Source organism: Dendrobates tinctorius, unplaced genomic scaffold (assembly GCF_039654945.1).
Source record: "Dendrobates tinctorius isolate UK_male_01 unplaced genomic scaffold, ASM3965494v1 ptg000134l, whole genome shotgun sequence".
Lineage (NCBI taxonomy): Eukaryota > Metazoa > Chordata > Amphibia > Anura > Dendrobatidae > Dendrobates > Dendrobates tinctorius.
Window position 1 is genome coordinate 24093969 of NW_027361802.1, and position 12523 is coordinate 24106491.

Here is a 12523-nt window from a genome sequence, read left to right on the forward strand (position 1 = left end):
TATGATTATACAGGTCATTAATAGTTCAAAGACATCGAACATGTCTAGGTTGGATTTTATTTTCAGCATTTGAAAAAAAGGAGATTTTTGTGTACTCACCGTAAAATCTCTTTCTCTTGGCCTCTAATTGGGGGACACAGAACCATGGGTGTTATGCTGCTGTCCACTAGGAGGCGACACTATGCATAATCTGAAAAATATTAACTATAGCACCTCCTCTGCAGTATACACCCCTGGACGGCGTCAGCCTTCTCCAGTTTTGTGCAAAAGCATTAGGAGGAACGGAACCATAACAACATAACCATGCCTGTAAGAAGGCTACTATGTACGAGCTCAAAGAACAATATGAAAACTCAACCATAACAACGGCCCGTAAGGGCAACAGGGTGGGAGCTGTGTCCCCCAATTAGAGGCTAAGAGAAAGAAAGAGATTTTACGGTGAGTACACAAAAATCTCCTTTACTCTGTTGCCTCATTGGGGGACACAGAACCATGGGACGTCCCAAAGCAGTCCCTGGGTGAGAAGCAATGGACGAATATTGTGCTAGCAGGTCCCTAAACTTGGGGCACTGCCGCCTGCAGAACCCGTCTACCCAGGCTCGCATCCGCTGAGGACTGGGTATGAACACGGTAGTGTTTCGTAAACGTGTGTAGGCTAGTCCAAGTGGCCGCCTTACACACTTGTTGTGCCGAAGCCTGGTGCCGAATGGCCCAGGAGGCCCCTACTGCCCGTTTAGAGTGTGCCGTGATACCGGCCGGAAGAGGGGAACTGTTAAGTCGGTAGGCCTCATGTATGGTGGACTTGATCCACCTGGCAAGGGTAGCCTTGGAAGCCGGCAGTCCCTTGCGACCGCCTTCCGGAAGAATGAAGAGGGAATCAGACTTCCGGAAGGGAGCAGTCCTGGACACGTAAATCCGCAATGCTCTGACGAGGTCAAGCGTATGCAGAGCCTTCTCCACTCTATGAACCATAACCGGGCAAAGGGATGGCAGTGAAATTTCCTCATTGAGGTGGAAGTTGGACACAACCTTCGGAAGGAAGGATGGTACTGTGCGGAGAACCACCTTCTCCTGGTGAAAGGCTAGGAAAGGCCGTCTGCAGGAAAGTGCTGACAATTCCGACACTCTGCGTAACGAGGTGATTGCCACTAGAAAAAACACTTTCTGTGACAGAAGGCAGAGTGCAACTTCTTTAAGGGGTTCGAAGGGTGGTGCCTGCAATGCTGTCAGGACCAGATTGAGGTCCCACATATCCAGTGGACGTTTGTAGGGAGGAACCAATCGGGAAACTCCCTGGAGGAAAGTCCTTACTTGCGGATTGGTAGCAATGCGCCTTTGAAAAAGGACTGAAAGCGCTGACACCTGACTCTTAAGCGAGCCTAGGGATAGCTTGGCGTCTAGGCCCGATTGAAGAAAGCCTAGGACCTTCGGGAGGGAATAAGGGAGTGGGACTTGTCCATGAGATTCGCACCAGGAAAAGAAAGCTCTCCAGGTACGATAATAAATCTTGGCGGAGGCTGGCTTCCTTGCCCTGATCATGGTCGCAATGACTTCCGGTGAAAGCCCTGCCTGGGATAGAATCCAGGTTTCAAGGGCCATGCCGTCAAACTGAGAGCCCCTGAATTCTGATGGTAGAACGGACCTTGAGACAGAAGGTCGTGACGGTCGTGTAGACGCCAGGGGGCGTCTGCTGTAAGTTGAACGATGTCGGCGTACCATGTTCGTCTGGGCCAATCTGGCGCGATGAGGATGGTTGGAACTCCCTCTTGCTTGATCTTCCTCACGACCCTGGAGATCAGGGGGAGGTGTGGAAAAATGTACAGGAGTTGGAACTGGGACCAGTCCTGGACCAGGGCATCCGCTCCGAGCGACCGCGGGTCGTGTGTCCTGGCCATGAAATTGGAGACCTTGGTATTGAGATGGGATGCCATTAGGTCCACATCCGAGGTTCCCCAGCGTTGACAGATCTGGTAAAAAATCTCGGAATAGAGAGACCACTCCCTCGAGTCCATTCCTTGCCTGCTGAGGAAGTCGGCTTCCCAGTTTTCTACACCCGGAATGTGGACCGCAGAGAGTACCGACCTCGTGTCTTCCGCCCAGTGGAGGATATGTGCCACTTCTCTCATCGCCTGAGCGCTGCGGGTCCCGCCTTGGTGATTCACATATGCCACAGCCGTGGCATTGTCTGACTGTATCCGTATGTGAAAGGCTGCAAGCAGGTGATGAAACGCTCTCAGTGCCAGGAAGATGGCCTGGATTTCCAGGACATTGATGGGCAAGGTCGCTTCCCTTGGTGACCACTTGCCTTGTGCCCTGTGATGTAGGTGCACCGCCCCCCAGCCTGTCAGGCTTGCATCGGTAGTCAGGATCTTCCATTGACCTGAGAGAAAGCGTTTTCCCCGAGCAAGCGAGGTTGGCTTGAGCCACCAATGCAGGGACCTCCTGGTTGACGACGTCAACCGGAACTCCCTGTCGAGGGAGAAGGAATTCCTGTCCCAAGATCTGAGTATGGCTAGTTGAAGAGGCCTGAGGTGAAACTGGGCAAATGGCACTACCTCTATTGCTGCTGTCATCCTGCCAAGGACTCTCATGGCAAGCTGGAAAGATCGGGGAGGACTGCGGAGGTGTGTACGAACTCCCAGACGGATGGCCAGTGTCTTGTCCTTGGGAAGGAGCACCAGGCCCCTGGAGGTGTCGAATAACATTCCCAGGAAGGTTAGAGTCTGACTCGGGGGTAGTCGACAATTTCTGTATGTTGACTAACCATCCCAGACGACTCAGTGTGTCTATTGTGATTGAGACACTGACCTCGCAGTCCTTGAAGGTGGAAGACTTGAGGAGGTCGTCCAGGTACGGGACGACTAGAATGCCTCTGGAACGTAGAACGTCCATGGTGGCTGCCATGACTTTGGTAAACGTTCTTGGAGCCGTGGCGAGTCCGAACGGAAGGGCGACAAACTGGCAGTAGTTTTGGTTGACCGCGAACCTGAGAAACCTTTGATGGGCGGGAGCAATTGGTATGTGCAGATATGCATCTTGTATGTCTATGGAAGCAAGGTATTCTCCCTGCTCCATGTATGCAATGATGGACCGGAGGGACTCCAGGCGGAAATGACGGACCCGTACGTATTTGTTGAGCTGTTTTAGGTCTAGTATGGGCCGAACGCTGCCTCCTTTCTTGGGAACTACGAACAGATTAGAGTAGAACCCTCGGAATCTTTCGTTCGCGGGAACCGGCACCAGGACTCCTGCTTGAAGGAGAGAGGAGACCGCTTGGTGGAAGGCACGAGCCTTGTGTGATGGTGTTGGAGGGATAGAGAGGAAGAACCGATTTGGTGGAGTGGAAGTGAACTCTATCTTGTATCCGGAAGACACTATTTCCCTGACCCACCTGTCTTTTGTAATAGGCAGCCAGACTTGCTGAAAGAGTAAAAGTCGCCCGCCTACTGGTGGGGTGTCTTCCGGAGTTCGTGAGTCATGATGAAGCGAAGTTTTGAGGTTTTCCTCCCTTGGGTTTCGCTTGGCCTGCTTTCGACTGCCAAGTCCTGTCCGGTCTCTGCGCCGTCCGTGGGTTGTCCCTGCGTGGAGAGCGGTTACGGTTTTGCGCTGGGCGTGAGACGGACCAGCCCGAGGAATTCCGAAAGGATCGTAATCGTGTCTGGTTTCTTCGTTTAAATGTGCGTTTCAGTTTTAGTTGACAGAGAGAGGTACTCTTACCCCCAGTGGCATTGGCTATCATTGTGTCCAACTTTTCGCCAAAAAGCCTTCCAGTAACGTACGGAAGATGCGTGAGGGACTTCTTTGAGGCCGCATCCGCTTTCCATTCTCGCAGCCAGGATACGCCGAATCGTAATGGCGTTTGCCGCTATCCCCGCTAGACCTCTTGCTGAGTCTAGGGCTGCATGAAGCATGTAGTCTGTTACCACTTCTATCTGAACCGCTTGGTCCGAGAGCCCGGCATTTGGAACTTGAAGATCCTCCTGTAGTTTTTTGGCCCAAGCCAGGATGGCCTTGGCCGCCCAAACTGAAGCAAACGCAGGGGCCAGGGAGGCCCCTGCTGCTTCGAAAATGGAACGAGCTATGCGTTCTACTTGCCGGTCTGCTGCGTCCCTGAGGGTTGAGCTGTCTGGCAGAGAAAGTAAGGTCTGCGCTGCTAGTCTAGATACCGGGGGGTCCACTTCGGGTGTATCTGTCCACTGTTTGGTGTCTTTCTGTGAGAAGGGGTACTTCGCTTCCAAATATTTGCGATTGGCAAATTTTTTTCAGGCTGCGAAAACTGTTTAGTAAGTATCTCCTGAAACTCATGGTGATTATGGAAGACCTTAGGTGGTTTCTGAACACTTTTGAAACAAATCTTAGGTTCTGGGTCTGCTGGGACTGGCTCTGAAATTTCCAGCACCCGATGGATGGCAGAGATTATGTCCTCAACTAGCGCTGTATTGCTAGGGGGAGAAGGTACCACGGACCTCTCCGTTTTGTTGTCTGAGTCGGAGTCACAGATGCCTTCCGAATCCTGTGTATCGCTAAGGTGATCCCTGGTGGGCGACCTGGAGCAGGGGTCTTCTGTGGTGGGGGATCTCTGTGGTGAACTGCATTGTCTGTCTCTGACAGGGGACTGCCTAGGAGACCTGGAATGACGGTGTCTCTCCCTGGAGGGGATGACCTTGTGCTATAGGACGACTCAGGTGATCGTGACCTGTGGGTCCGCTTACGTCTGTGAGAGTCGGAAGCAGCATGTTCCTGAGACAAGCTGTCTGTTTGCTGGGTAACGTTCATAGCCGGGACCTCGACCCTGCAGATCTTGCAGCAATGTAGAGGTTTAGTTATCTATGGACTGTGTCATAGACTGCGACATCTGAGTAGCCCATTCCGGCGTGGTATCCGGCACTGAAGCGTTGGTAGGGACTCCCTGGGGTTCTGACCCAGAGTTCTGGATGCAATCCCGGCAGTGCGGATACGTGCTGCCACTGGGGAGCGTGGCTTTGCAGGCTGTGCAGAATGCATAGAAACATTCCTGCCTGGTTCTCTTTCTTGAGCCCGGCATAGTGCACAGAGGCTGGATATCAGGGATCCTACAGGGGCGGCTACGCAGAGGGAACCCACAGAGAGCCTTATAGGTAGTATGGATTCACAGCTGAGTAAAGAGAACCCAGCTGTGAGCTTACCCCACCAGTGTGCCCCTAGGTCCAGCGCCGACAGATCCCACTTCTGTGCCCCCCGGAGACTGCTGTGATTCTCCTCTGCTGGAGGCGTCCGTTATCAGGATGTCTGCAGCCAAAAAAATGTCCACCGGGACGCTGAGGAGAGGAAGGAGGGGGCGGAGAGCTGAAAAGGGCGCGCTGGGCTATGTAGAAACGCGCCCTTTCTTCCTCAATCCGCCCCTTCTATGACACTATAGAGTGTCATTTTAGTCATCCGGGGGGCGGGCCCGGGGGCGGGGAAAAGGCGGCGGCTTCAGCTAGGCCGAGGCCGCTGTCTCAAGTAGAGGCCTGATGCCCAGGAGGGCTCCAGAGCGGCGCGGTAGTCCGGGAGGGGGTCAGATTTGTACCAGACCCCCCCCGGAATGGGCGACTGGCTAGCGGTGGGGGCAGCAGGGGTAGTGGTTCCTGTTTGGGGGGGTCCCTGGAGCGCCATGGAGCCTCTGCTGCTGCAGAGACGGGCGCAGAAAGCCCTGTCTCTGCTGTGCCATGTCTGCCTGCACCCTCCCCCGGCCTCAACAGGATCCCACAGCTGGTCTGGGGTCCCTGGATTCTGCAGAGTGCTGCCTATTCTCCGACCCTACCTGAGGCATCTCCACGTAATGCCCCCTGCGGGGGATTAGGGAGGGTGCGGCTGTCACCGTCAGGGGGTCTTCATCCTCGCCTCAACCTCAACCCAGACCCCAAAGTGGTTGGGGAAGGAGGGGGGTCTCAACTTCGGACCAGTACCCGAGGGACTGGGGAAGGAGCGACATGGGGAATAGCCGTCTCCACTTCAACTGGGCACCCCTAAAAAGGGGGCCAAGGAAGGAGCCATGCCAGGAGTCTCGCTGGAGACCCTCTTTTCTTCATCTGTATTTCCGGACGAAAAAAGGAAAAAAACGGAAGAAAAAAAGGTGTGCCTCCTTGCGACACTAAGCAAAAACTGGAGAAGGCTGACGCCGTCCAGGGGTGTATACTGCACAGGAGGAGCCATAGGTAATCTTTTTCAGATTATGCATAGTGTCGCCTCCTAGTGGACAGCAGCATAACACCCATGGTTCTGTGTCCCCCAATGAGGCTACAGAGTAAACAAACTTTGGTAATTAAAAAAAAAAAAGCCCCTTTTTCAGAGACCGTAGCATCTACATTTTTCATGATTCGGGGCTGGGTGAGGACTTATTTTTTGCATGCCGTGCTGATGTTTTTATTGATACCATTTCGGTGTACAGTGGGTACGGAAAGTATTCAGACACCTTTAAATTTGTCACTATTTGTTTCATTGCAGCCATTTAGTAAATTAATGGGGTTTTTTCTCATTAATGTACACACTCTGCACCCCATCTTGACTGAAAAAAGCAGAAATGTAGAAATGTTTGCAAATTAATTAAAAAAGAAAAACTGAAATGTCACAGTATTCAACACTTTGCTCAGACACTCATATTTGAGTCACATGCCGTCCATTTCCTTGTGATCTTCCTTGAGATGGTTCTACTCCTTCATTGGAGTCCAGCTGTGTTTAACTAAACTGATAGGACTTGATTTGTAAAGGCACACACCTGTCTAGAGTGTACACTAGAACTTTTTTTTGCAGATTTGTAAAAGGTGTTTTTACCCCCGCAGGGGTGCGATCTCCATAAACTACTCTTACAAAGGAAGGCCAAGTGGATCATGCGCTCTCAGGCGCTTGGTTCCACTGGCTTCAATGATCGGATCGACATGTCAATGTTTCTTTGATTATAATTGTCTCTCGTTATAGTATGCGCATTTTTTTATATTCATGTAATCAATATGCTGGTTATTATGGTGTTTATTGTTTTTTATTGTTTTGATTTTGTTTTTTGTATTTTGTCGGTATTGAGGTGATGTAAGGTGGGAGGGTTTTGCCTCTTTTTAGGTATTTAACCTCCCTCCTCCCCCCTCACTTCAGTGACCCGTAGAAGTGCAATACAGCGCGAAACGGCTGTCGTCCTCGCACTCCTCAGCCCCCGTCTGCCGAAGGTGTTTTAAAGAAACTTGACCAATCAACAGAAGAGCTGCGGATTCCTGGAGAAAGGAGTCGGTTCTTAGAACTCCATTCCAGCGACCACAGAATACTGATGTCCTACAAATCGATTCACACCAACTTTACTTCTTACACAATCTTTTGTATTGTAGGGCTGGACTCTCAAGTGGTAATGAGGAAAACATCAACAGAAGTGCTGGCAAAGTTAAAAAATATTGTTATTCTTGATTCTGATTGTGATGCTCAATATAAAAAGGTATGTGAGGTGGAAGGTTGTGTCGATGTGAAGCTTATTAATGTCCCAATAAATGAACAACAGAAATATGAATATATGTATATTTACATATTCATAATTATGTTATACGTATATGCAAATAGATATACCGTTTATTACATAAAGGTCTTTATAAGTTTTCTGTTAACTCTTTCAGGCTGTTTACATTACTGGAAAAGAAGTCTTTAGTTTTAAGATGGTGTCCTACGTTGGAGCCACTGAAGGTCCTGCGTATAGCGATATGAACATAGTGGATAGTACAATCACCTTGACAGTGGGCTGCATACAAGTCATCTTTGTTAATAAATTTGTTTCAGCCCTTTTGGTAAATCACCTTTATTCTTCTATTCTTCTCTTTCTATCTTAATACATAATTGATTGTACTTTGATTTCAATACCAATTTCTTCTCATTTTGTCTAGGCTTTCATAAATAACTTCCAGGCTGCTAAGAAAGCGTTAGCTGAAGCCACAGTACATGCTGCAGAAAAAGCTGCTAGTGGCGTGAAAGAGATGACCCAGCACAGTTTCCGACTAGCCTTGGACATTAACATTAAAGCCCCCGTTGTGATTGTGCCACAGTCCTCTACTTCTAGAAATGTACTGGTTGCGGATTTGGGTCTCATCAACATAAAGAACCGTTTTTCTATTATAACACCAAAACTTCGCAGTAATCTTCCACCCGTAATTGACTGCATGATGGTGAAGCTGAGTGACCTCAAACTATACAGGTCTGTAGCAAAATAAATCATGTTCCATTTAATTAGTAACACTAGATGGTGGCCCGATGCTATCGCATCGCGAGGGCGGCGATGTCATGATGGGGGCAGGCTTTGCAGCTTTCAGAATCTCCCCCCCCCATGTGCTCACCCACCTATCCACTCTCTCTTCCTGTATCTGACCGTGTACCGAACATACCACAGCTTCTGGGCAGGGGAGGAAGCAAAAGACAATACTAACATTACAGCAGGAGATCGCAGAGGATGCATGAGGTAAAATATTGTTTAAAAACAGTCAGTGAAATATTTTACCTCACAAAATGAATCCTCTGTGTAGTGTCAGTATTGTCTTTTGCTTCCTCCCCTGCCCAGGAGATGTGGTATGCTCTGTACTCAGTCAGACACAGACAATTTTTCAAATGAACTTTCGTTCGTGGGAAAACCCCTTTAATGTCACTGGCTTTCTCTACCTGTAGACACGTCGCGCATCTGCCACCGGGATCAGCCGAATGATTCTCTGCGCCTGCGTGGAATTAGCGCAGGCGCAGTGTGACAGTGTTCCGCTGGTGGTACCTCGCAAGAGGCTGTGTGTGAGTGTGACTGTGAAAGTGTGAGTGTGTGTGTGGTGCGACGGTGTTCCGCTGGTGGTACTGCTCAATAGGTTGGTACCAGCAGCAGTTTCCATATTGAGACACCCATCATTTGGATGTCCCAATATGGCAGGCGGTGAACATCCTCTGCTGGGAATTCTGGGATATGGTGACATCTGGACAGAACAGGAAATGAAAACTTTACAAGGCAATTATATAAATAGATATTAGTTATAGAATTTGCAGAGATATAACACTAAAATTACATTATTTTTTTTTTTTTTTTAATTAATTTGAAACTTTTTTTGTTACATTTATCATTTCTCAGAACTGTGTTTGAAAATGGATCCCTAATTTCAGAAATAGAACTGCTTCAGCCATTAAATTTGGACATCACAATTGAGCGGAATTTAGCAGCTGACTGGTTCACGGATATTCCAGATATTAAAATTATTGGACAACTCAAGCCTATGAATGTAAGGTTCAAGTGCAATCCTTCTGTAAATATTAGTATAACAATCATACCCTTTTGGCATAATTGTCCAGCATCTAAATAACTGGTGTAGGTGTTATATAGGTATGTGTATGTCAGTGTATATGTATGTGTACATTAAATTAACTTTTTAATGATATTCTAATTTTGGGAGATGCACCTGTATGTATATACACTTTTCCAAAAAATAAAGAACACTAAGATACCACATCGTAGATATTACTGAATGACATCGCAAATCTTTATTCATTATATAGTGGCATGCGTTGAGAAAAAGAAAACATAAAAATGATCAATGTAAATCAAAACTAATATCCCATGGAGGTCTGGATTTGGAAGGATACTCAAAATCAAACTGGAAAATTAAATTGCAGGCTGATCCAACTTCAGTGGAAATGCCTCAAGACTCTAAAGCACCTTTTGTGACCAAGAAAGACCGAGATGACATGGCCTCCACAATCACCCGACTTCAAAGAAATTGTTTTCTGATGAGTTGGACCACCAAGTGAAGGCAAAATGCCAAGGGGGTGAAAAGCTGTCATTAGAGTAAAAGGACTGTACTTTGAGGTATCTAAAGTTTAGCACGGCCCTAATGCAGAGCTAGTGTCAGTCAGTGTCGGGGACGGTTACAGCTTTCTATACTCAGAGCGGTGACTGAATCCGTGCCAGCGGTGCCAATGTGAATGAAACAGGATTGCTGCCAGGGGGTGGATGGGGATTTAATTTTCTTTCTGCAGTGTTCACCTAAGTGCAGGCCCCGGGCAGGTTAACTCCATGTCTGCAGGGTAATAGTGTTTTTCTAGTGACAGGTCCCCTTTAATGGAGTGGAGATGTGCATGCTCGACCTCCGCTTCTTTCGTTGTCTATGAGACTGATGTTCATAATGCATCGTCTTTTCTTTCGATCACTGTTCTTAAGATCACTGGGGGAACTAGCGGGTGGACCCAGAGCAATCAGTAAGTTATCCCATATCCAGGCAATAGGAGATAACTTACTGTCTAGGAAATAATCCTTTAATGTTCTTGTGCATCGAGCAGTGTAAACTGAACAATAAATGTATATTCCTTCCATTATCTATTCATAATATTAGTGTGAATATGAATTGTGCAATTTATGTTGGTATACATATTTTATATTGGTACACAGTTTTATAGTTTATTTTATAAGAAAGGAAGGAAAAAGGAAATCTATTGGCTCACTAAACGATGCACAAACACTACCTACAAATCTGACTATTGGTCTTTATGTTTAGCTTATTCTGGGGCAGGAAGACTTAACTATTATTCTCAGAACATTGAATGAAAATCTAGGAGAAACCTCAGACAAGTCTGATCCTGAGAAAAATAAAAGTGAAAGTTCAAGCAGTGGCGGGAGCAGCCCATCTCAAGTTGCCTCAGGTACCTTCACTTTAAAAACTTCAAGACTATTATTAATGTTGTTTCAGTGTATAATAGAGACTAAAAACAACATTCTAACCTCTTTGTAAATACATAAAAAAGTAATAAAGAACAAAACCTCATTCCACTGCTTTAAAAACACTAGAAAATTAATTTTATTCTTTTTCACTATGTAGAATTATAAGCAGTGCAATTTTCAGGAATACCTATCAATACTGATATTTAACCTTTTGCGTCTCAGTTTATCTTGTCGTTGATCCTGTCAGCTGATATATTCTACCAAATGTGTGGCAGCATGCATCAGACACTGTCTTTATTATCTCAGACCAGTATGTTTGATTCTGAAATGCTGCAGCGTTTTTAAAGTATGTTTTTCTCTGAAACACCACAGATTTCCAGACCTGGCTGATATCATACAGCCAGAGTCTGATGTGAATCAGGCAGCATGTATCTGCTGTCAAATCCTTTAAAATCCTGAAGTAGAAATAGACTGTACTACATTTTGACATCTAAATACATTGTTACTATTTCCTGTTTTATAGCAGCTACTAGATTACTTCCCCAACTAAAGACTTTTTATTATTTTTCTTTTTTACATTAGGGACTACAGTGGTGACAGCAGCTGTAGTTGAAACATACACACCTATGAAGGTGAAGACGACTTTGAAGTTGGATTTCCAGTTTGACTCGCTTACGCTAAACTTGTATAGTTTCAGCCCAAGCTCCCCCTTGGTAATAATGATCGGAATAAGAAACCTGAGAGTATTCTTTGCATTTTTGTCCTGCAGTTCATGCAGTTGTGTAATTATTTATTCCTGTTTCAACAGAAAAACCTGAGTGAAAGAGATATTAGTTTAAAACTTGCAGAATTCAAGTTGGGTCTGATTTCAACTGCTGTCAAAATGTCCTCCGATGGCTCCATGAGTGCTAGCGTTAAACTTACAAACTGTATGTTGGATGACAAGAGACAAGCTATTCAGAAGGCAACTCCACGGTACTGCTTAATGTTTATGCATATTAAAGGGAACCTGTCACCCACCCACCCACCCGTTTTCAAGTAAAAGAGCCACCTTCAGCAGCACTAAGGCTGCTTTCTGTGAAGGTGGCTCTTCTGTTTCTGACCCCTATTAATGCTGAAATATTCACTTCTATAACTAGGTCCTCATACCTGTAATGCGTCCCATAGGTATGGTGTGTCCCCCTGTATCAGCCGCCTACCAGTCGTCCATCATGCCCCTGTCTTTCATCTGGGCCCCAGACACAAGACAGGGGTATGATGGACGGATGGGAGGTGGCACCCAGGCACAAGACTGGGGCATGATGGATGGCTTGGAGGTGGCACCCAAACACAAGACAGGGGCATGATGGACGGCTGGGAGGCAGCTGATACAGGGGGACACCATACCTATGGGACTTATTACAGGTATGAGGACCTAGTTGTAAAAGTCAATATTTCGGCGTTACTAGGGGTCAGAAACAGAAGAGTCACCTTCACAGAATGCAGCCTTAGTGCTGCTGAAGGTGGCTCTTTTACTTAAAAACGCCCTGGGGGGGTGACAGGTTCCTTTAAATATAACATTAAAAAGATTGTCCACCACTACAATATTAATTTTATTTGGCTCTGTCAATGGTCTCCTAGCAGCTCTAAAAATGGCTTCACGGACAGACATAGTGCAAGCCGCTCCTTTTATCAGGTCCCAGGTGGGTGGCTGTGGCCTTCACACGTTCTTCCTTGCACAGTGATCTGGACTTACACAGGGGCTTCTGGGTTGGAGCCACAGTGTCTGCTGTTGGCCGAAGGTGCAGGCTGGCAGTAGTGGTCATATAGCCATGTCAGAACCAGGAGGGCAGTAAAGGTACAAAATCAAAA

General features: G+C 47.1%; 1 protein-coding gene across 1 annotated transcript in view; it reads left to right on the plus strand.

Annotated features, from left to right (window-relative positions):
- The window catches only part of VPS13A (vacuolar protein sorting 13 homolog A), a 386554-nt gene that overhangs the window by 219000 nt on the left and 155031 nt on the right, over positions 1-12523 (plus strand). The window contains exons 31-37 of the mRNA XM_073543803.1: positions 7335-7438; positions 7614-7781; positions 7878-8185; positions 9092-9239; positions 10509-10653; positions 11255-11385; positions 11481-11647. Of these exons, the coding sequence (XP_073399904.1) occupies positions 7335-7438; positions 7614-7781; positions 7878-8185; positions 9092-9239; positions 10509-10653; positions 11255-11385; positions 11481-11647 (1171 nt within the window). The remainder of the gene's footprint in view (positions 1-7334; positions 7439-7613; positions 7782-7877; positions 8186-9091; positions 9240-10508; positions 10654-11254; positions 11386-11480; positions 11648-12523) is intronic.